Genomic DNA, 26,022 nt, shown 5'->3' with positions numbered 1-26,022 from the left:
AGTAAACTTGTTCCAATAGCTTAAAGAATTGTCATACTTTAATCATGCGAAAAAAAATGTTTTTTGGTGAAAAATAATTACATAATTGATATTTTTGGAAGTCCCTGTATATTTATCAAGGGCACTAGACGAAAAATCATGTTCTGAAACACATTTCTCTTTGATTTTTCGATTATTCTGTCTCTTAACTCCACTTTTTCATATTGTTCATGTTGAACAAATTCACAAACTTTTTTTTCATGAACTACAAATCCTATTGCGAGTTTTTTGGACATCCTGTATATTATTTTTTTTTGTACACTTCTTTGTTACTAATATACTTATCTTAAATTAGACATATTCAACTGTCTTGTATCAATCAAAAAATATCCAAAATATTAATAATTTTTAACGATAGTTATTTTAGCTTTTTTTATTCAATTTTAATTTAAATTTCTTTTCTTAGGGAGTATAATTTGGACAAACAATAAAAATATAAATCTTTGAAAAAATAAATTATAAAACTCTGTTTTGTTAATTTTGGAGGGTTCATTTTGCCAAACATTAAAACTAAAATATACTCACAAATTTTATCTTAATTTTTATAAAACAATAAATATCTATGTTAAAATGAAATATACAGTACCTTCCAGAAACAATTATATTGTTTTTTTCTTATATTCTTTTAAAATATTTAATCTATTATTGATCACTGCTGCACTGAACAACATGGAAAATTTCTAGCAAATTACTCGCATTAGAAAAATAATACCATCAGCTTGGAGAAAGTCAATTTAGCTTTGATACAAATAAATGCATTTCAGCAGATTTCACGATTTTGCCTAGTTATTTTTATTAGTCTAGCAGTGGTTCAATCTAAATCTAGTCATTAAGTTCTTAGCGTATAATAAATATACTGAGCAACATTTTTTCTTTATTTTTGTTAAAACTAATCTTATCACTGCACTATCTTGGTCAAAAATCTTCTCACAGAGTTTGATTCAAAATCAAACGCGGATACCAGTGAATTTGAGTGAATGGATGAATGAAAATTAATATATATTATAAAATTGTATAGTATATTTAGTTAGATAATTAATTGTACAAGTACTTTTGAAAAAAAGTATATATAAGACATTAGTTTATCTTTTTTTTAACTATATCAACAAAGCTTAAAGAATGTAAAAGTTTTTATATATATTATTAAACAACAATTAAATTTAAAATTGAAGATTTTTTGGTATAACTTATAGAATCTTAATCTCTCTTCAAAGATATATAACATGAATAAACAATATACAAGGTTTTAAAAACCGTATAATATTTTATTTTAGTTACTTACTAACATAAAGTATCTTTTTATGAAAATATTTAAAAGATATACCGTACATTCTATTATTACAATGCAAATTTATATTTTTCTTGTACATATGTAGGGATCTTTATTAGTAATACTTTACTATAAAAATTGACACTTTCTTTTAAAAATAATTCATAACATTTGAATAAAATTTATTATATTTTCTAGTAAAGATATTTTGTTTCAATATTTCTAAATATCATTGATTGAAAATGCTCTATTTTTTACATAATTATGTTTCTAAATGATTTTAGAAATACGCACATATGTATATGTATATAGGTAACCTTCCAACATTCTCTGTACTGGATACAATATGAACGAAAAAAAACGGCGTCAACGTGCTGAAATGACTCGCTGTCATTTTATGAAATAAAAGTATATGGAAATGTCATCGATGTTCATTTCAAGCCAACAGGACATAGTTTTTTTCCGATCATCTGATACTATAACAGGGAACGATATTCATGTAACTTTTATATAATTTCTGTAAATAAACTTTATTCCAGATTAACAAATGTTATTGAATATAGTTTAAAAATAGAAGAAAAAATTATACAAATTATTATTAAATGCTTTACAATCTTCAGTAAAATCTTGTAGAAAATATTTAGATTTCTTTGCAACTATCAGTCTGTACATACACATTACAGAGTAGTTATTTAATGTAGAATAATGTTATATATTATTATTATTAATACCCCTATAAAAGATATTGTATAACTTGTATATTATTTTGTTTTAAACCAAGTTAATAAATTATTAGGTGGGTCCAGTGTTTTATTATTTATAAGTGTTAAATAATGGCTATACCTTTTAAAGTTTGAAAGTTTAAAAATCATTTTATCATCTAGGTACGTCTTTTCTCGATCGATAGTTTATTTTTTGATTCATCTCAATAGCTATATTTTTATTGGAGATTTTCTTCTGAATAAGACAGTAACGTTTTACAGCAATTTTAGCATTGACTTTGAGTCCTCGTCAACGCACTTATGAAACAGTGTTTATTATTTTTGTAATGTCACTGTCATTAAAAAGTCATATTATTATTGTTTATTGACGTTTACTAGTAGAGGTGAGACGACAAAATGACATATCTAGCTAGAGTAACTGCTCTAAAGACAATAATAATAGGATTTTTCAAAGACAGATATATAAACCATAAACACTATTTTATATGTCTGTTGACTAGGATCAAAAGCAAGGGCATTGTTTTAATGTAAAAAATACGAAAAAAATGTTAGTGTTTTCAAAAGCGAATATCTCCAAAAAATAAGGCTATTGAGATAAATAAAAAACAAAGTATCGAGGAAGATGCACATAGATGATAAAGTGATTTTTAAATTCTTTGCGCTTGGTTAACGTACTCCACAGGGTGTTACAAACTTTTACCAAAATATCAACACTTTGTTCTCCCTCATAAATGACAGATGGCAACTTTAATTTTTAATTTAGAAAGAGATAGAGAGTCAAATAATATAGCTTTCAGTTGCTTAAAAAATGATCAAAGTTCGTGCCGGTGAGTGTATAATAGAGAATATACAGTGCTTTTATTTTAACTGTGAACATAGAGGCGTCAATCATTGTAATTTGTAAATCACTCCCCTGTTGTCAGTCCATTATCAACCTTTTATCAGCCATTGATGAAATACCGACAGGCAATACTGTTTTTTTACCGAAAAATTAATAGGCATGAAATAAAAATAATTTTTTTTTCATCGAAATTTAGGATTTTTGGTAATTTTTTGAGCTAGAATTATTTTTAACTAAACAAAAAAATATATTTTAAAACAAATAATATTATTTGTTTTGTGAGTATTGGTTGGTATTCACTTAAATCCAATGCATTGACTTTTCTGCAAAAATATATTTTAAAACAAATAATATTATTTGTTTTGTGAGTATTGGTTGGTATTCACTTAAATCCAATGCATTGACTTTTCTGCTTCAAAAAAAGAACATACTTAGCAAAATATAGCATTGCGCTGGGTTAAGCCTCATGTTCACAATTAAAATAAAAGCATGGTATATCTCTCTTTCTCTATATTGCCTTCTTATTTTTCCATAACAAGAGGCCGTCCTCTGCCGGAAACACTGCGACCTGTGAGGCCTATTGTGTTTGTCCCCCTTCTATATCTGCACCCATTCTCCTATCCCTGTGCCCTGCACTAGCTTATGCAGGTCCTTGATAGGATGGGAGCATAGTTCCTCTGGTTCTAGCCCAGCTTTCCCAAATAAAAAGTCTCGCTTGCGATCCAGAGCCTCGCAATGACATATTATGTACTCCGCTGTTTCAGGATCTTTATCGCAGAGTCTGCAGCAAAGACTTCCTTGATACAGGTTGAGCTTATTCAGGTAACGCGGCAGACAGCCATGTGTCCTGTCAAAGAGGCTTGTTGCTCAATCTGCACTTTTTCCTGCTAAGCATTAGCAGTTCTTTTGCGGTTTTAGAGCTAGGTCCTTGGATAAAAGCCTTGCTGTGCCTGTGCCTGTGCCCCTGTCTGTTTCTCCAATGGACATTGTGCTTTTCCCTGATCCAGAGGTTTAGTGCACTATGGGCCATACATTTGGGTATTCCCAGTACTGACTCTAGACCAAGATAGGGTGCCGATGAGCCCTGCCTAGGTAGCTCATCGGGTTTTTCGCTGCCTTGGATGGCGCTGTGGCCCGGCACCCAGAATAATTTAATTCTGTTCCTCGTGCCAGAGCTCCCAGTTTACCCAGGCATTCCCAGATGAGTCTCGACGATACCTTTGGGCTCATAAGCGCCCCAAGTGACTGTCTGAGCATATATTGATGAGCTTAGCTAAATAAGCTCATCTATTGTTTTCTCTCGTACATTGTAGAATGGCGAAGATTTCTGTCTGGAATACGGTTGAGTGTTTACCCAAGGAAAATGATAAGCTTGCCCTTGGTCTTTCCCCAAATACTCCAGCTCCTGTTGCTTTCTTAGATTTGAGGGCAATTCCTATTGTAAGGACCTTGAGACCAGTAGCGGCTAGTCTTCTATATAGCCACGTGCCCTTTGACCTGGTCTTGCCATGGAAGGATTTTAGTTTTTTAGTGAAGTTATTGCCTCTCCTTGGTTCAGGCGCTTAAGCCAATGTCCCCCCATACCCTCTAACCGTGATACATGACCACAGACAGTAGGCAGTGCCTGGGTATGACAGACAGGGTAGTCCCATGGTCAAATCCCCGGCCACGACACTACAACCAGAGACAAGACAGTGAGATCCTCCTGAGACCTAGCTAAAATGCCAGAGGAGATCCCCCTAGCATCTGACCAGGAGCTTCCCCACCAACGACAAAATCTCACCTCTAAAGGTAGCACCTTTACAAATTCAATGTAATTTTGTGAACTTTTTTGCCTGGTTTTGATAATATTTATTAACAGAAAAAAACAAGCTAAAAATATTTCCAACATTCTCTATATTTAAACAGCCATAAAAATCTTTATGAAATATCCAAAACTGTCTTAAATATATATATTTCTACCTATTCCAGTTTCTATATTAAAGACCTCGGTATCTGCGAAAGATATCCCTGAAATTCCTTGACGTCGACTACTTTTTTTCGGTCATGCAAAATAAGGTAGCGGCACGAAGGTGCAATATTGGCGACATTTTTTATCGTATAGACAGTTTTGGAGCAGGCAGCGCTCTTCCAGAGACAGACAGAGCCTACTATCTGACCCAGTGAAGGCGGGTACAAAAGGCCATATAAATTACAGGCAATTTCAGTCTTTATTTTCAGTAATTTAAAATTATGAACTGGCAGTTTGTCTGTCTTGCTTGTAGATTGATCTATTGTGTCCTCCCTTTCTTCAGTTATAATCATCATACAGTCTCAGGGCTTTGACGAAAGCCAGTATCTGAGACGGTTTTACAGAAGTTAGTTCTCCATCTCCGCTATTAGTCGTACCAATGGCACGAATGGCTGTATTTTGGTTCCTCTTAGCTTCATTATACTGAGGAGACAAGGCTTATAGAATACATATATAGTAATGCCACCACAACTGTAAAACTTCACGAAACAACAGATAAAATTGAGGTAGGCAGAGGAGTTCGACAAGGGGATACTATTTCGCCTAAACTTTTTACAGCTGTCCTTGAATACGCAATGAAATCACTCTCTTGGGAGAATAGGGGCATAAATATCGATGGTGAAAGGTTGACACATCTATTCGCAGATAACATCGTCCTTGTCTCACATAACATCGGAGATTCAAAGCAGATGCTCGAAGAATTAGTGCAGGCCTTATTAAAAGTCGGTCTCCGGATAAATACGAGTAAAACGCAAATAATGACAAACTTAGTGCTCACACAGAACATCAGAATAGGTGACGCAGACATAAAAGAAACACATATATACAAATATCTCGGGCACGAAATACAAATCGGAAAAAACAACCAAACACACGAGATACAGCGCAGAATAGGTTTGGGTTGGGCTGCTTTTGGCAAACTGCGGGAGACCTTTAAAAGTGATATACCCATATGCTTGAAGAGGAAAGTTTATGAACAATGCGTCTTGCCGGTAATTACATATGAGCGGAAACTCTAACATTAACGAAAAAGTCAGCAGAAAGTTTAAGAGTAGCCCAGAGAGCCATGGAGAGAGCCATGCTTGGAATAACTAAAAGAGACAAAATTCCTAATAACACTATCAGACAAAAAACCAAAATTAAAGACATAGTGGAACACGTAACTCGAATGAAATGGAGATGGGCAGGTCATGTGGCGAGAACATCTAAAGATAGGTGGACTAGAAGATTGTTAGAATGGCGACTCGAGCAGATAAACGTAGCAGAGGCAGACCACCGATACGCTGGACCGATGATGTAAAGAGGATTGCTGGAAATTGGATGATGACAAATCGAGAGACATGGAGAAATATGGAGGAGGCCTATATATGTTCAGCAGTGGACAACGATGGCTACATGATGATGATGATGAGTATAATGGGCCAAAAGTTTTTGAATTTTTTGAAAATTAGATGCCTGACCCTCGATTTTACGCATAAAGCATAAACATCACATTAACCAATCTCACCGCGACTTTTAAACAGGGGGTTCCCCTTTAATAAACGAATTTTAAACGGGCGGGGCGTTCCCCTCTTGTCAAGATATCAAGAAATTTCAAGATTTTTTGAATCAAGACGAGAAATCAACTCTCAAGAAATGGTCAAGACAAGATTTTTTTTAATTCTTAAAAATGTTTCAAGACAAGACAAGAAATTGCTTGTCAAGACAAGATTTCTTGTCTTGCCGATCCCTATGCCTTGGTGGGCTGGCATCCAGAGTAGGAGGACTTTATTTTCTTAGACTTCTTCTGAGTGTACCTATCCGTTTCGGATGTTGGTGATAAGCAAAGCGATTCAAACTTTACTGACTGCTGCTCTAAATAATCCTCCTGTAGAAAGGGAAAACCAAGTTCTGAGGTTTTTCAACCAGGAGATTGTGCCTTTTCCTGGAGTATCAACTGAAGTAGACCATATTCTCCTTTTGAAGCATTTCCAAAACGGTCTTGTTTGATACGTGATCTACCCAGAAGATTCTCAGAAGTCGTCTGCATTACCATATCTCAAAGGCTTCAAGTTTTTTTGTGGACGCTTCTGTCAATATCCAGGACTCGGCACCATACAGGATCACAAACCAGACATAACACTTAAATAGTCTCAGTTTGGTCTGTAAATTGAGTCCATTTCACTAGACCGAAAAAGTGGCAAAATAAGCGTTCGGAATTTAATGTTTTATGTAAAACGGATAGGTATTTTTACACAAATGAGGAAAGAAATTAAAAATAAACGATTTTACTACATCCGTATTGTAGGACATTTTTCTACAAATTCTTTATTTTTAAGATTTTTCATGGTCAAACATCAACAAAATATTCCTTATGTTTGGACTAAATTTTCTCGAAAATAAAGTCATAATTTCAAATTCCTTTACAATACGGAAATAGATTGAAGTTTTGTGATTACAGTGATATATAATTTATATGGTTTTGTAACAAATTGCTCGCTATTTTATGGCAAATGCTAAAGCTCTGCAAACTCTAATCAAGCCTTAATCAAAGCACGTCTGTTTGAAATTTTGGATGTGGCTTAACACGACAGGATCGGGCTAAGCCTCAGGTAGATTTCTGAAATATAATATATATTTCCTTCGGCCACACACCCGCTTTACCCGACCCTGAGAGTGACCCGAACAGTTACAGCGTAATAGACTATTAAGATCTTTAGAGAGATTTCTTTGACTGAATGACTGATTAATAAAGACAATGGAAGGTCCGAAATTCTTTTAGTTTCAGTACTGAATCATTGTCTACCACATCCAAAGGAATACTTTGAAAATTGCACCACTATTTTTCCTAATATTTTCAATTTAATAATTTCTCTGTAGTCCATATCATCCGATGAAATCAAACCAAACCAATCTTGAGATAAACAGGATAAATAGCGGACAGAAAGAGGAAACTAGAGGAAAAAGATAATGAGCAGAATCAACAAGATTTAATGTTTGCGCCTGCTACTTAGTGGGCCTTGCACGTTAAAAAGATTTTCCAGTGGAAACAGATTTCCCAGATTTTCGCGAGGCTGCGGTTCGGTGCCTGTCACAGAAAAACATTCGCGTTCCGCTTTTACCAGTCCAGAAGGCTTTGAAAATTTTAGTCATTCCAAAGACAACAAAAGACTATTGTGTCATTTCACACAAACCCTAATCAATTAGAAAATTGGCTCAAAAGGAAGGTTAGTTTCGGTCTGTAAAACGTTTTAAACCAGCCGGGTTTCTAGTAAATAAATATTTATTTACATTCTTTGTTGATGGTAGGGTTTGGTGAATGAAAATGTTCGTAAACGAAGCGGTACAGACGAGTAAGGATATGGAAAAGAAGTACTTAGAGGAGCGTATTGTCAAGGAAGGCATGGAATTACTTAAAAGGCAGAAGGAGGAGGCTAATCGCAGAAAAGTTAAAGAACAACAAGAGGTAGTAATAAATAAGTCATTTAAATAAATAAAATTTTAGTTTGATAATTAATGAGGATTCTGGGTGATTCTGAAAAGTGGCTCACCCTTATAATTGTTTTATTGTTTCAGATAAAATAACTAGATTTGGTATATTACTATATGACATAAATTAGGATTGATTAACGTATTCAATTGTTTTCGGTCACTTCCTGATTCACCGGAAATGACTAAAACTTTTGATTTTTAAACGGCACCCTCGGTATTTTTTACTTTATTCGATAGAAAATGACTCTTTGAATAGAATTACATATCATATGTCAATTTTTGACATTTTTGCTCAAAAAAATCGTGTTTTAAATTTCAATTTAGAGTACCATGGCTGTGTTAAAAACACTACTTTTAATCCAGGAGCCTTGGAAACATATATCATTATATCATATATTTCAGTGTCTAATGTTTTTCGTGTCTTGTCCTGGCCGGTAAAAGATATCCAAATAGTATTTTTAATCATATCTCAATTTTTTCAAATGGAATGAGGCTGGTTCATTAGCATATTTGTAAAAAACATTTTTACGAATAATTTGGTACCACACACTTGGTATTTCGAGTCAAATTTTCGAACCGCATGTTACAATTTCAAATAAACCATATGCGAAAATGTCAAAAATTCACATAATATTTGATATGCCAGTCTATTCAGTCTCATTTTCTATCGAATAAAGTAAAAAAATACTGTGGGTGTCATTTAAAAATCAAAAGTTGTAATCATTTACCAAATCTCTTTTTTTTATCTGAAAAAATAAAAATTATAGGGGTGACCACTTTCAGAAACACCCGGTATACAGTACCTATATCCCCGCTGTTGAGAAAAATACTTTCTTCATAAAAGTTTTTGCTTGTTCAAAAATGGTTAATACAGAGGTAATACTTAAAATATTTTTATACTATCCAAGATCCTGTAACTATGGCTTACGTATTAAATTATTAAAATGCTACTGCCATGCAAGTTAAAAGAAATTAATTTTTTTATCAATATTCAATAATAGAATGAAAACTGAAATTAAAGTTTAAACATCCAATTAAATTTCAAGGAATATCATAATAAATTGAGACAGAATTACCTAACAAGCCCTAAAGTTATACGCTACCGCACCCACCACGTAATATTTCTCGCCTAAAGGTATTTGAACTATTACAGGGTTCATCACCTCTACGCTCCCTAGCCTATTTGCAAATGTAAAGCTTCCTTGCATGCAAATGTGTATACTTAATTAGCCCTATCCATAATACCCTCGTTTAATGCTGCCTGAATAATAGCGAAATATAAGTTGTTGCCAAATAGTATCATATTTCAGATTTGCTATCACGAATAGATAGAGGAAGGTCGTTATATAAACAGTATATATACAGGGGTTAAAAAATTGTGTGCCAAAGTTCAACTAGGTGACTACTAAAGATACAGTGAATACTAAGATGCTTTCTGAGGACATTCTTACAAGCGTTTACAGCCCTTATAGCCTTCACTTAAAACATATATCTTGAAAATTGTTAAAGCTTATCCAGTACCGTATGATCGAAAAAAAAACAGCGTCAAAGACGGCCAGGGAATGACAATCGATAATTATTTGGGAATCATACAGGGTGTTCCAAAAAGTTGGGTAATTGATTAACCACGATTCTGCTTAAACTGCTTGACGTTAAAAGCTTATTTTTGGCAAACGGATTTTTCGAAAGTCAAATTCCAACGAGATGAAACTACCCCTCAAATATTACCAAGTTATATAATAATATCGCCATATTGTTTTTTCTCATGCTGACATAAATGTGAGAAAATTTTATTCAGTTTGCATATGGTTTGTATGCTAATGGAAATTCTTGCTTTGCTTTATCATCACTATTACAAATGATTAAGACGAAGCGAACGAAGTCGCGGGTACACGCTAGTTTATTTATATAATAGTAACAAAATATTTGTTCATGTTTTTGAATTTTGTCCATTTGATGCAACACTGTGCGGCGCGGCGATTAAAATCAAAACTGATTAGTTTTGATGCTAATGCTCACTGTCTTCCTCTGGTGAGTGATAAAGCACCCGAGCAGCCATGAATCGTGGCGTGCGAAGTGTCATGCCAATGCGTATTTTCGCGATCGCGATTGCCCGACCTGCGGATTGATAAGTCTCGCGCTTAGCACGCCCGCTCGTAGTGACGAACGAGACTGGTCTTGGTCTTGGTCTTGCACAAAAACTGAGACCAACACCTAGACTAGCGTTTTATCTGCAAGGCTAAGACTGACCACAAGGGAATTAATTTTTAAGTTAACAATTATTATTGTTCTGACAGTATCGAATATCAAAGATTTATTCTATTTTATTCAGAAACCTTAAAAAATGGAATAAAAAATAATGATGGGTGTTTTAATCTGTTTAACATGAAGATTTTTTTCTTAATACTGCATTATTAATATAACCGAATTAAATACTTGTATTTCATTGCAGGCCAAGAGATTCGTTGGTACTTTAGACTTAGGTCGTCCTGGTTGTGGAGCACCCATAGAAAAAGATGGTCAAAAAATGGCGAAAACCAAAGAAGATCCATTGTTGAGGTTTCAGTTCGGAAACGACTTACGTAGAGCGGTAGATAACACGTTCAGATACAAAACAAACAGAGAACAACAACTGGAATACAAAAAAGCACTTGGTAAAGAGATCTAGTACCCTTGTAGAATGTAGAATGAGTAAGAGAGGGGGGGGGTTAATCATTGCGACCTTAAAGATCTATTGTGTCCCCCTTCCTTGAGTCATCACACAATCCATAACCCATCATACCCCTGTTGTAGAGGGACAGGGTATTTCCAATCCTCCTCTGACAACAGTTCTGCCTCCGAGAGTACACACCCTTCCACGGTTGGAGTTAGGCCCTCCGTGCCGCCCTTCACAGTCGAGGAGCTTGCCTCCGGCTGAGGAACCCGTGAGGTGGAGGCTGGAGGATCTGTCTCCATTTTCTCCACCTCTTTAACTTGGTCTCTCCTTAGACCTGATACCGGTGTTGTCCCGTATCTATAATAGAAGATATGTCCCTCTTTCTCTATTGCCTCCGTGGATTTGAGGTCAATTCCTATTGTGAGGACCTGACCATGACCCTCCTCCCTCGAGTTGATGACCCGCCAACTCGATGTTCTGAATGTGATTGAAGTTCTGACCATGGATAAGGCGCAGTAGGTAGGTGGTGTCTTTCCCCTTGCTCCTCGGCAGAAAGACCGTGATGGCTGCCCCTTTAGGGATGTTTTCTCCCTTCACTGCACCAGTTCGGGACTTTGCCAATTTTTAAGCTAAGGTGCGATTTCCACCAACCAATTCGCCGATTCTCGAGATACACAATCTATGAGGATCAGGCCCACCCGAAAGTGTATCCCCAAAAACGCAGCTGACCAACATTTTGTAGATCGTTGTGTTGCGATCCGATCGCCACTACTTTGTCCAATATAGCCTCTTCTAGAGACGTTTGCTGGTCGGTGGTCAGAGCAACCTCTGGGAAATGCTTTGGTAGCACCGCCATTTTCACTTGTCCAGCAATAGCAACAAAGCTGCTGATACGGTCCCTGCTTGCCTCCAGGTGTTGGACGGCTTTCCATCCTGGCTTTTTTCTCTCCCTGTCGAAGAAGAGGTGAGAGGTTCTCGCTCCCTCTCTTGCCCTTTGATGGAGATGAGTCAGGTTGTTTCTTGATTTCTTTACTCTCCTCTTTTCAGAGGAGTGTCTCCCCTTCGTGGAGCAGTCGAAGGTAGCTCCGTGCTTCTGCTCTGCTAAGACCAACTCTCAGGGGATCGTCTAGCCCGCCTGGTTGACCCAGGCCAGTACCCTTACAGAATATTTTCAACAATCTAGTGTGTAAATTATTATTATTGTAATCAAGTTTTCTTGTAGATAAATTAGTTGAGGAAAAGAAGCAGAATCAGCTGCGAAAGAAACTTCTAGAACAGGAGTACGAAAAGCGCCAGGTAAGTTTTTAAAAGTTAGTTTTTTAGCCAGACGAAAAAATATTTGTTTTTGCTGACGATCTAATTTTTTTACTGAATGTCGACTTTTTGAAAGTTTTTAAAATCGCCTCCTTGGGGTAAGAGAGGACCAGGGGGTAGACCATGGAGATCACCGAACGCCATCGGACTTGGGTTTTTAAAATCCATGGTGAGCTACACTTAGTTGGTTGTGTAGCTTACTCACTTTCTTAGACTAAGGGCTGACAAAGGTTAGTCTTGGGTCGAGATTTCCGTATGTAAGAAGAGTACAATGCGTTTATAATGTACTGAACAAAGAGAGGACAGTAAACACGTTACCAAACATATGAAATAAACTGAGAAACTGTGCACATCGCTAAGAGACGTGAAAGGGGATATAGCAGATTTGTCGCAGTTGACCGGTCGACCCAATCAATACCTCTGTCAGTACTTAAAGTTCTAGGGAAAGGTGTACGTCATGCGTTCAGCTTCACGATTTAATTACGTCTCGTGATACTTAATTTGTTCATTTATTAACGAATCGTTGTAATTTTCCTTACAGCTTGAATTTTTTTAAGTGCAAGAAACACTTGCATTTTTGGTAAAAATAAGTGGAATTGAATGGGTGTTCGATAGTGGTCGCGCTATTAGAACTCCGAATTCAAAAATCGATATCTCGAAATCTATTAGAAATAATAGATTGTAGTTTTTTCAAGAACTTTGTTAATATTTCTGCTGTATTTTCTTTGTAGACAGTTTGTGAAAATCTTTATCAATAAAAAAATTACACGATTGCTGAAAATTGCTATGCTCTAAAAGTAAATGGATGGATTGTTTACAATTTTTGAACAGAAAAAACAACCTTATCGAATTTTCCTTATGTAAACATATTGTAAAATATCCGATCTTGAAAATAAAAAAAAGTTTCAATATCTAAAGTGGTTCTTGAGTTATGGCCTGTTATGTGTTAAAATGTTGAGTTTTTAAATTATCGCGATTTCTGACGTTTTCTCGTTATAAAAAAATGACACCCTGACGATATCCTTATAACTCCATTTCAGATGCTCAGAAACATGTCTAATGATTTTATCTAGTTATCTCTTGAAAAAAAAATCTTTTAAAAATAAGCGGTTTGCGATCGTGATTTTACTTTACTTGATAGGGAAAGGCGTATCGGCAACGCCGCAACAGCAAACCGTCGCGCGTCGCGTCGGTCTGTCACATTTCTCTCACTCCGACTTAATAAGATGCCTATGCGATTTACTTCCACACATGTAAATGCCGACCCAAAAGTAACAGTTGCCAGCACGGTATGTTTATAGTATACTTACATTTTTATACATACTCGTATAACATAATATGTAGGTGGTCAATTCATTTAATTTCAAACAATGTGTATTTTTAGGGATGGTCAAACGATGCCACTTTGAGGAAACTTGAAAACGAAGCCCTTAAAAAAGCTTACGAGGATCAAAAGTAATACATGTTTTGTAAAAATTTTTTAACTATCCTATAATCTCTTTAAACTTAATACAGCAGTGATAATGTTCGAATATACGAACTTTTTACTTATTTTTATCTGCGAAATAGGCTGCAGATAATAATTATTTTCTTAATATAACTATTAAGAAAATAACATGATTAAAAAGATTATACTATACAGGGTGGTCCGAACTGTATTCCGGAAACTTCGACAGTATATTCTGCCGATAAAAATAAGTAAATAAGTTCGTATAAATGTATGTCCTAAAATGCTTAGTTTCGGAGATACAGGGTGTAGAAGTTTCATTTTTATTTCGATTTATTCCAAATAATTTCTGAAGTAACGTCAATATTTGGATGAAAATTGGTGTCTGGAAGTTTTTTGATATGGGAAATTTGATTTTGGTATCAATATGACTCCTATTTGTAGGGAGCGCCACCAACATGTGTTTTAACTGTTTTGAAGATTAATAACTTCTTGTTCGTACCTGTATAGAACTATTGAGTAAAGAAATATACATTTCCGTGATTTTTTACGTAAAAAATATCTCTTGGTAAAAATTGCTACGAGCAACCGTTTTCAAGATATTTAGAATGGAAATAGTCAATACATGTCATTATTGACAAAAAATAAACACGTTGAGTAGATAGTTTTTGAGTGACATACATTTATACGAACTTTTTTACTTATTTTTATCTGCAGAATATGCTGCCGAAATTATACAGTTCGGACCACCCAGTATATTAAAATAAAAAATGGCTTAAATTTTGAAAACCACTGTTTCTTTCGTTTTTTTTCTCTAAATTTAATCTGCTTTCTAACTACCTATACCTATGTTGCCATATTATCAAGATATTATGTTTTTTAAATGAAAGTTTAAAAATTAAAAAAAAACATGCAATTCATTATGCATTCTAACCCCCGCGCCCGCCCGAAACGAGAGACTTCTGTATATTTAAAGAATAAAATATACAGGGTGTTTTAAAAAAACATGTGCCATCTTTCGTGGGGATGTTCCTCACGTAAAAATAAAATTCATTTTTCATATCAACATACCTCCGATTCCGCTTTGTTTCGTAGCTACAGGGTGTTAAAATCTTAATATTTTTTTTCGATTTATTATAATTTTCTTCAGTACTTTTAGTGTTTCGACTGAAATTTTCAGGGTAAAAGTTACTATAAATGAGATATATCTTAAAGCTAAAAAAGTGCCGACATATTCAACAGGGACGTGTCCATATGCACTGGAATATTTTTTTCTAAAAAAAGCATGTACGCCACTGACTCTTTTTCCTCTTTTTAGCGAAATAGTGTAAGCAGTTGAATTCCGATTAAAAGTTGTCTCTTGTATTTTTATTAATTTGCGTTCATCCAAGTCTAATAGCAATAACCTTTAAAAAAATTTCATATCATTAACTTGCAAAAGTTTTAAATAAGTACTCATTGATTCCTCATCAAAAAATACAAAAAAAGTCCTATAAACATGGGTATAGAAATGCATAGTTTTAGAGTTAAGATAATAAATTAAGTAAAATATATAATTTATTAATTTTATTTTTATTTAAATTTTATTAATTGTGATTAATAAAATTGCGTTTCTCTCATTAAGGAGGCTGAATTCAACAAAATAAAAAGAGATAAATTTTAATTGGCATAAAACGACCTACGCAATTTTGATATCAAAAGAAAAAAGTCAGTGGCGCACATATTGCTTTTTTGAAAAATATTCCAGTAATAACCCATACGCACGCCCCTGATGAATTTATCGACACTTTTTAAGCAAAATTTTTGATTCGATTCAAAATTTGAATCGAATCACGAAAAGTACTTGGAAGAAAATTATAACAAACGAAAAAAAAAACGAGGAATCTCCCCACGAGAGATGACATATGTTTTTTGAAACACCCTGTACAACAAAAATCTTTTATTACAGAAACTACGAAAACTTCAAGAAGTCCAAAGTTATTCCACCGAACCGTGTGGTAAAACTTGACCCTATTATCTACCCGTCCAACACTAAAAAGAATTCGGTAGTTCCCCCAAATAACAGAAAACTCTCGCCACTTTCGGACAACAAGGAAAATGGCGTGGAGTTGGTACAACTGTTGGCCAAAGACAGAAAGTTACCACCCAGGGTACCACTGTGCAGTACTGATGTCACTAAAGAACGAGACCTCAGGTACGTAATAGTATACCGGGTGCGTTTCAAAAGTGGCTCACCCAACTCAACTTTTTTATTTTTTCAGTTAAAAAAACGAGATTTGGTATGTTAGTATATGACATAAATAAGGATTGATTGACGTATTCAATTGTTTTCGGTCACTTCCTGTTTCACCGGAAATGACTATAACTTCTGCTTTTTAAATGGCACCCTAGGTATATCTCTACTTTATTCGATAGAAAATGACACTCTGAATAGAATGACATATCATACGTCAACTTTTGACATTTTCGCATAAGGTTTAATTGAAATTGTAACACGCGGTTTATAACGACAATTTGATTCGAAATACCAAGTATCAATATATTCATAAAAAAATGCGTTTTCGAAATATGCTAATCAGTCACCCTTGTTCCATTTAAAAAAATTGACATATGATTAAAAATACGATTTGTGCATCTTTTAACCGGCCTAGACAACGAAATACTTCCCCTAGGAGATGCAAGACATTGTCGTTGGTGGGGAAGCTCCTGGTCAGGTGCTGGGGGGAATCCCCTCTAGCACTTGGCTTGGTCTAAGAAGCATCTCACTCATCGTCTTGTCCCTGACTGTAGTGTCGTGGCCAGGGAATTGCACCAAGACATATAACGATACCAGGCGGGGCTACGGACAGCCCTTCAACCTTGGGGCACCCCATTGTATTTTACCCCTTACTTCTACATGCGGGGCTCTGTAGAAGTGAATCAGATCTGTCCCTAGCGACTCATAGGAACACTATGAGATCTGGTAATAATAGTAATAAAAACATCACCGGTGAAGCTGTGGGGAAACCCCCTAGCGACACTGGGAACAGTAACAATGAAAGTTCCAAGGGGCCAAACCCAAAGGGAACTACAGGAGAGGTGGCTGATACTTGCGTGAGACCATCCTCCGCAAGTGGCATACAAGCTACCACCTCCTCCAAGAGTCGGGAGCCTACCTCCTACCTCTAAACCCAACAGGCGACACAAGCTACCGTTTCGTCTACCCGGCCTGGGTCGTAGCTCCTCGACTGTGAGGGACACGGGTCTCCGTAGAAAGTCCTGGGACTGTATGATGAGTTATAACTCAAGAAAGGGGGGCACAATAGATCTCTAAGGTCGCAGAGATTAACCCCCCTCCCACTTATTCTAAAATTCTAAAATTCTTCACCGGAAATAACTACAACTTTTGATTTTTAAATGACACCCTTGGTATTTTTTTTTTACTTTATTCGATAGAAAATAACACTCTGAATAAAATGACATATCACATGTCAACTTTTGACATTTTCCCATATGGTTTATTTGAAATTATAACTTGCGGTTCGTAACGAAAATTTTACTCGAAATACCAAGTGTGTGGTATCAAATTATTCGTAAAAAAATGAGTTTTTCCAGATATGCTAATGAGCCACCCCCTAACCACCGTAATAACAGCCACCCTTGTTCCAATTGAAAAAAATTAGATATGATTAAAAATACGATTTGAGCATTTTCTAACTGGTCAGGATAAGACACTAAAAACATTAAACGATTCAATCTATTTTTCCAAGGCTCCTTGATTAAGAATTATGTTTTTAACATAGCCATGGCACTCTAGATTGAAATTTAAAATACAATTTTTTATTAAGCGAGAATGTCAAATGTTGACATATGATATATCATTCTATCCAGAATGTCATTTTCTATCAAATAAAGTAAAAAAATACCGAGGGCGCCATTTAAAAATCAAAAGTTGTAGTCATTTCCGGTGAAACAGAAAGTGACCAAAAACAATTGAATACGTCAATCAATCCTGATTTATGTCATATACTAACGTACCAAGTCTCGTTATTTTATCTGAAAAAATAAAAAAGTTATAGGGGTGCACTTTCGAGACGCACCCGGTTTACTGTTTCCTCAATGGAGGATATTCATTAATAACTGATTATTACTGTTAATTTTTTAGCAAATCATACCTCTGGAACAGAGATGGATCGGCATATTTGAAAGAACTGTCACAACAAATGATGTCAAAGAGGGAAAGATCTCAGGTGATTTATTTAATATAACATCATTTTAATAACTGTAGTCACAGCAGTTTGTTTATTTTTTTCAAGATATTGACAAAATTTTTAAAAAATACATTGAAAACAGATGTTCATTATTTTATTTAGTTGTATACAGGGTCCGGCAATAGTGCGTCAGGCATCTGTAGCTCCTAGAATAAAAAACTTGAGAATTTTGTTTAAGGGCGAACCTAAAGTATGTGCCAGGATGTATTTCAAGAAAATATATTAACTTCTATAGGGTGGCTCAAAAAAGTGTGAGTGGACCTGGGTGATTTTTTTTTAAATGGAACACCCTGTATATAATTGCATTTTTGGCTTCCTTTCAGATCACTTTACATAACCCTAAGATATGAATAAATATATTTCGATAGTTTCAGAGATATTAAAAAATAAATAAAAAATATGTATTTTTCAGCCCTTCTTAAAAAAATTATTAAAAAATACAAGAACTGTTCTGAAATCAAACTATATTAGGTATTTACTTTTAGATAGTCTGTTCTTAGTTTGTTATAAATATGGTAATCGTATATATACAGGATGTTCAATATTCTACGCCAAACTCTAAAATATAAAATAATTTTTCTTTTGTTATTTTAAATGGAACACCCTGTATATTATTTTTTATTAGAGGGAGAGTTAAAAAATGAACATTTTTTGTATTTAGAGTATTTCAAAATTTTGAACGGTTTCGCAGATACGCGCAGTATTATTTCATATGGCGCTTTCGATGGTAAAATACGAGAGAAAAATCATTGGGTGTGGGTGGCTTTCATAAAAATTTACTGTGGAAAATTCCATATGAAATATAAAACCGCAAATATCTGCAAAACCGTTAAAAATTTTGAAATACTCTAAATACAAAAAATGTTCATTTTTTAATTCTCCGTCTATTGAAAAAATAATATACAGGGTGTTCCATTTAAAAAAACGAGGAAAAATTATTTTATATTTTAGAAAGTTTGGCGCAGAATTTTGAACATTCTGTATAATTTACGATTTTCATATTTATAGCAAAGTAAGTACAGACCATTTAAAGTAAATACCTAATATAGTTTTGATTTCAGGACAGTTCTTGTATTTTTAATAATTTTTTCTCTAATTAAATCTCTGAAACTGTCAAAATATATTTATTCATATCTTAAGGTTATGTAAAGTGATCTGAAAGGAAGCTAAAAATGCAATAATATACAGGGTGTTCCATTTAAAAAAAATCATCAAGGTCCACTCACACTTTTTTGAGCCACCCTATAGAAGTTAAAATATTTTCTTGAAATACATCCTGGCACATACTTTAGGTTCGCCCTTAAACAAAATTCTCAAGTTTTTTATTCTAGGAGCTACAGATGCCCGACGCACTATTGCCGGACCCTGTATAGGGTGGGGCCTCATCCGCCTCGGTTGATTATACGAAAACGGAAAGATGTAGAAACAAAATATTTTATGGGTATATGTGGGGAGGCAATGTGCACAATTTAAAATTATTTTGAAATATACAGGGTGTCTCAGAACTAAGATCCATATCAAACTTATATTTTTTCTTATGGAACACCCTGTATTTTATTTCATTTTTGGATTCTTGGGTCCAAAAAAAGACATTTATTATAAGGGTTAAATATGTTTAAAATAATTGGTTTTTGAGATATTTAAAGATATTTAAATATGCACGCTACAAGAGAATTGATTATCAATACCCTGTACATTACTTTTCAGAATTAATTCTTGTGCTGAGTTTAAAGGCAAAGAAATAAACTTTACTCAAAAATGTTGTTGCTTCTTTAAATTTATACAGGGTACCAAAAATTAGTGACCTATTTTAAGGATTTATTTTACATAAAAACTTTGTTATTTCAAATACAACACCCTGTATTTTTTTTTAAATAAATCGAGGCAGATTCAAATGCTCTATAATCAACCGAGGCGAATGAGGTGCGCCACCCTGTATTTTCTGAACAACTTTGCTGTGACTAGAGATGTTTTAAACCTATTAGAGTGTAAATTATGCATGCATTTATTTTTTTATTTTTTTTTCAATTCTGGTACCATGTTGTTAGAATATTTTTAGGGGTGTAATAAAACAGTACTAGTCACAAGCTATATCCACCTAAATATTAGATAAAGTTACATTTATATAAAATTGTTTAGGCGAAATTATTTATAGTCTACGAACCATTATACAATTTTTTTTTAAATTAAAAAAACAAAAAAATCACAGTTGATTCTACGTAGGATTGACTGCAGCAAACCGTTTAATGTTAAAGTTATTTGAGAAAATCTACTAAAGAAAAAAATATACGTTTACCCGTTTACCAGAAAGCATCAAAATCGAAATGTATATATCTGATTGTAAGATGTTTGTATTATGAAGCTCAAATTCCAAACCTAAAACACACATCTAAAAGAAACAAGAAGATTAATCAAGCTAGTAGAAGCTCACAAAGAACGCGACCATGTGCAAATAGATACCTACAAATCATTATCTTGCACTGGAACAAAATTAGATAGAGCACAATAAGGGCACAAGAAACAAGATTCAAAACCGAATTCTTACAGAGAAATCTCTGTTTCAGTGCGATCACAACTCCATTTTGAAATTTCTTGACCCGGACAAGACCTTTGAAATAGAAACTGAAGTTTCAAGAAATGATTTGGGATCTTGTTTACTACAAGATGGGCATCCTGTAGCTTATACATCTAGAAACTTGAGTTTGCGAGAAAAGAACTATACTCGAATCGAAAAAGAAATGCTAGCGGTCATTTTTGGACTGGGAAAGTTCAATTTTCTGATTGGGGAACTTCATGTGAACGTTATTACTAAATATAAACCTTTAGAAGGCGTGTTTTGTAAAGATTTGAGCTCACTGACTCCGAGATTACGAAAACTGAGACTAAGTCTTATAAACTATAACTTTACAGTATTGTACAAGTCTGAAATTGATATAAATACATCCCCTCACACTCAGCTACTTCAAAATAGCCTAGATTATGATTGTATCATTCATTGTATTGATAAATACATGCAACTCTCAGACAAAAGTAAGTCAGAATTTCAAAATGCCCTAAACACAGACTGTGACCTAAAATTGGTACTTGATTACTGTGAAAAGGGCTGGCCCAAACACAAGAGACAAGTACCTGTTAATATCTGGAATTATTTTCCTTTAAAGCATAATCTCTTTGTGTGTGATAACCTTTTGTTTTTGTACGACAAAATGGTGGTGCCGTCAGATCTACGACAACCAGTGCTTAGTATACTGCACGAAGGTCATTTTGATGTTGACAGAACAAAGTCACGAGCTAGACAGTTATTTTTTTGGCCAAAAATGTTAACTGATATTGAGTCCTTCATAAATAAATGTAAAGTATGTGAGTCTCGATCGAAAAAAAGAAATAAGGAGATTGTGTTAGGACATCATTTTCCTGAAAAACCTTGGGAAAAAATTACTATAGATATTTTTAATTATTGCAATAAAAACTACTTAATTTTGTTTGATGCGTTTTCTAACTGGTTAGAGTTGGTTCCTCTCAAAGAAAAATCAGTGAAAACTCTTATCTCATTAATGAAATCAATTTTCTCTACTCACGGACTACCAAATAAGGTTATCTGCCATAACAAGCCTTTTGACAACATTGAATTTAAGTCATTTGCAGCAGACTGGAATTTTTCATTGGTAATAAATGTCAATTGTCAACGTTTAAACGGATTGACTGAAAGGGGTGTAGAGTTAGGGAAAAATATAGTCAAGGAATGTATAAAAGATGGTATGGATATTGAGTTGGCTCTATTGCAATACAGGAATACGCCTTTGAAGTATATTGGGTATTCTCCTTCGCAATTGCTTATGGGTCGGACATGTAGAACCAAGTCACCTAGGAACTTAGCTACCCCAAATGAATCAGATTGAGAGAACATACTAAAAGATAGATAAAACAATAAATAGAAAATGTTTTATAGAAATATATATAAACTAAAATATGGAACTATATGAAGAATGTTATTAAGAATTTTATTTAAATAAATATTCATTATTGTTAACATTTCTTTCATTAATAATTCTGTCTATTAATACTTATATATCATCATCATCATCATCATTTTCAGCTTATTCAACCGTTTCCAATTATATTGTAGCCTCTCTCACATATTTAGGTACTCTCTTTGTGGTCAACTATGTTCGGTCTTCTTCTAGGTCTCTTAATTGTTTGTGGGTGTCATGCTGTAATTTTTGTGGTTCCCCTGTTGACCGTCTTTCTTGCCAGGTGTCCTGTCCATTGCCACTTGAGGGATTGCCACTCTGTGGATGACATCTATTACCTGGGTCTTTTGTCGTATCCACTCTATTCTTTTACAGTCTCTCCTGGTGATTCCCAGCATATTTCGTTCCATTGAGCATTGTGCGACGTGCTGTTTTCTTATGATGTATGTTTTAAGTTTCCAGGTTTCGCATGTATAGGTCATGACTGGTAGTACACATTGGTCGAATGTTTTCTTCTTTAGATAAAGTGGCATTCTGAACATGATTGAGTTTTTTCCATGTTACCTTAATTCTTCTCTTGACTTTTAATCGTAAAGATCTTGAGCTGTGCATTAGTTGTTTTAAGTTCCTTCTGATATTTGCAGACAATGCAGATGATCTCCAAATCCTTCTAAATAAGGTTAACAGTGAAAGTCAAAGGCTGGGTTTAAACATAAATACTACAAAAACTAAATTTGTGGCTGTTAGCAGAAACAATATTCCGAACACCAGAATTTACTTAAATGGAGAGGCCATCAAGCAGGTCACACAATTTAAATATTTGGGATGCATGGTTAACGAAACGTGAGATCCAGATCAGGAGATCAAATGCAGGATCGAACAAGCAAGATCTACCTTTCTGAGACTGCGAAGATTTCTCACAGATAGGAATTTGAACTTCGGTCTTAGATACAGAATGGTGAAGGGCTATGTCTGGTCCGTTTTGTGATATGGTGTGGAAGCATGGACACCGAAGGTAGCAACAATAAACCGAATTGAAGCCTTCGAAATGTGGACCCTACGACGAATGTTAAGAGTGCCCTGGGTCGACCGTGTGAGGAATGAAGACATTCTCGGAAGAGCTGGTCTGGAACAACGTGAACTCTTCGAAATCATCAAGAAGAGGAAAATAGCCTATTTGGGACACATACTACGTGGAGAACGCTATCACTTTCAGCGTCTGATTCTCCAGGGTAAAATAGAGGGGGGCAAAAGGGGAATAGGTCGAAGGAAGCTATCCTGGCTGAGAAATATTCGTCATTGGACAGGCATACGGGACCTCCAAGCACTCCAAGTCGCTGCAGTTAACAGAACCATCTGATGAAGAAGAAAAAGATGAACGCTTACGCAGGAATCTGCACGGCACCTTAAGAAGTAGTTCTTCAGGACTATTGTCATTTAAGACTATGTCATCAGCGAGTCTTAGATGGTTAAGTTATTGTCCATCTACAGCACCGGCCAAAAGTGGAGAAACTTTTTAAATTTATTTGCTGCCGTTTTACAAGAACGAAAATGTTTATAAAGTATATATATTTATGCATAGAATAACTGTCTCATAAAAATACACTCAAGATTTTTTTGGAAAAAGCCTTTATTAAATTTTGAAAAAATTAAACTAATTTCTATGAGGACAAAAATGCAGAAACTGAAAATGGAGTACTTTTTATACATATGTAGTCGCTAGTCCTCAGTATTTGGTTGCATAGCCTTTACTTTTGATGACTGCTTGGCACCTTCTGGGCATAGACTCAATCAAGTTCTTTATTACGTCCCCGGATATTTCATTCCAGGCTTGTAATAGGGCAGCGAACAAAACATCTCTATTTTTAAATTTGTCCCTGTTTTTACGCCTAACATCGACTTCTAGTTAATCCTATAGGTTCTCTATAGAGTACACGTCGGGGCTTTGAGCTGGCCATTTGATCACTTCAACTTGTTCCTCGGTTAAAATTTCCTTAATAAATTTGGCAGTGTGTTTCGGATCATTATCGTTCATAAATTTCCAGGTTAAGGGGAGAGAGGATTCAGCATAAGGTACCATTGTTTGTTGCAAAATATTTAAATACATATAACGATCCATAATTCCATCTATTCGAACAAGGGGCCCGACCCCATGCCCAGAAAAACAACCCCAAACTAGAACGTTCCCACCTCCGTGTTTTATGGTGGGTATGGTGTACTTGGGATTGAACCTCTCATTGGCAGGACGTCTCACCCACCTAATACCATAGAGTTTTAGAGTTAGATGTATTTAGATATTTTAAATATTTTTTTAGTTGTTTTTTTGCTTCTGATGATAAATTAGGAAGAGATATACCTATTAAAAACGTATTTTTTGTCTAACAGTTAAATTAAATTTGTTTTGCAAGCAAAAAGTGTAAAGTCGCTTATTGCTGGGGCTTAGTTGGTCATTGGCAACCAGACTCTCATTGTACATGAAAATAAGAAAACAAACATTTACTGATCTAGATAAAATTGATAGTTAAATAGTAAAACTCACCCGGGGGTACTCCGCCCCCTAGCAACTGACATTCTGTTCAATATATCCCATTCCATATCTTCCATCTAATTCAAATATTGTTCGGATTTATTGGTTAATCTTCAACAACTAGCTGGTGTCACCTGAAATCAGTATAGGGGCTTCCCCCGGACGCAAATCTGCCGCTAAGCAGATTCGCCTCCCTAATAGTCAAAAAGACTCGCAACCTTAATAGTCATAAAGACTCACATCCTAATAGTCAAAAGACTCGTATCCTTAATAGTCATAAAGACTCTCATCCTAATATTCAAAAGACTCGCATCCTAATAGTCAAAAGACTCGCATCCTTAATAGTCGAAAAGACTCGCAACCTTAGTCAAAAGACTCGCAACCTCAAAATGTCAGCTCTGTGACAAAACACAACACAGCACAACTTTACAGTACAGTATAGCCGACCGGCCCGTCTACAACTGACTCGCCGGCAAGCTAAGACTGTCCTCTTACATCATACCTGATCGCAGATATTTACATCGCTTGCCAATGAATCATACTATTTTTACAGTTTTCTCTAATCGACTTCCAAATAGAGTGTTTTAGCATTACTAGATAAATAAATAGAGAGTTTCCGAAGGAATGCATATTTTTGATTAGAATAGTGAATAATAAAACCATTATTATAACGAATTTTCCGAGTTTTACCAAAGCCACTGAAAAGCTGGTTTCCGTTTGGTTTAAACGCAGTGGTATTTACAAAAAGTAACTTTTAATTATGTAGAAAAAAAATTCATAAAAATAGAACGTATTGCCATTTAGAGTATATTTGTATTATCTCAAATTAAAGGAACTAAAAGCTTTGGAAGACGAGACTGCTAGACGTCACTTCTCTACTTGGACTTCATTATGGGGAAGACCAGGACATGGTGCTCCTCGATCAGCTACCAAAAAGGCAGCAATTGACAGACTGCTCTATCCACAAATGGTGCCCATCGGCGTTGCCTAAGAGACTCCACGAGACACAACGAAACTAAAGCCAAAATTTCAAGAATAGTTATAGTTCTGAATAGTGCTTTAGAGAGCATAATTCAATTGTCCACATTTTTAATTATATTATTAATAGTAATAGATTAGAAAATATATACTGAATGACTGGTTATTAGGATAGAAAATTTAAAAGATTTTTTTTATTTCCTGTTACAAAACTGAACTATATTATAAATAATTTAGAAACAATAAACCTTAAACCATAAATTAAATACTGATTATTACAACCATTTATACCAATTTTACCCCTAACACACTAAATATTTTTAGATCATATTCTTCAAAAACTAAAAAAGGAAATTTTTTAAACAAGAATTATTTTAAAGTGATTTAATAATGTTTCATGCTTTGTAATTTATTGTTTATGTATTTAAAACAGTGCAGTGTATTAAAACCTTTCTCTAATAACGTGGGAACCAACAATATTAAAATTAAATTTGATATACCTATTGTTTCTATTGTTATAACAAT

The 26,022-nt window shown here is 34.6% G+C and overlaps 1 protein-coding gene across 1 annotated transcript; it reads left to right on the top strand.

The window, feature by feature from the left end:
• Positions 1 to 9,215: 9,215 nt before the first annotated feature.
• LOC115885662 lies at positions 9,216 to 25,660 on the top strand. Its single transcript, XM_030904639.1, has 7 exons — positions 9,216 to 9,230; positions 10,807 to 11,008; positions 12,233 to 12,306; positions 13,709 to 13,779; positions 15,720 to 15,965; positions 17,916 to 18,000; positions 25,352 to 25,660. Exons 1-7 carry the CDS (start codon positions 9,216 to 9,218, stop codon positions 25,508 to 25,510), a joined length of 852 nt encoding a protein of 283 aa, XP_030760499.1. The 3' UTR covers positions 25,511 to 25,660.
• Positions 25,661 to 26,022: the final 362 nt, after the last annotated feature.

Source organism: Sitophilus oryzae, unplaced genomic scaffold (genome assembly GCF_002938485.1).
Source record: "Sitophilus oryzae breed Bouriz unplaced genomic scaffold, Soryzae_2.0 scaffold_410_pilon_pilon, whole genome shotgun sequence".
NCBI lineage: Eukaryota > Metazoa > Arthropoda > Insecta > Coleoptera > Curculionidae > Sitophilus > Sitophilus oryzae.
This window is presented reverse-complemented; position numbering and strand designations above follow the sequence as displayed.

What these genes read in the sequence shown, in the direction of transcription:
- LOC115885662 (XM_030904639.1), top strand. An exon ending in AGGAGTACGAAAAGCGCCAG is followed by an intron (nt 12,307 to 13,708) that starts GTAAGTTTTTAA and finishes GTGTATTTTTAG; the next exon opens with GGATGGTCAAACGATGCCAC. An exon ending in CAAAGAGGGAAAGATCTCAG is followed by an intron (nt 18,001 to 25,351) that starts GTGATTTATTTA and finishes CTCAAATTAAAG; the next exon opens with GAACTAAAAGCTTTGGAAGA.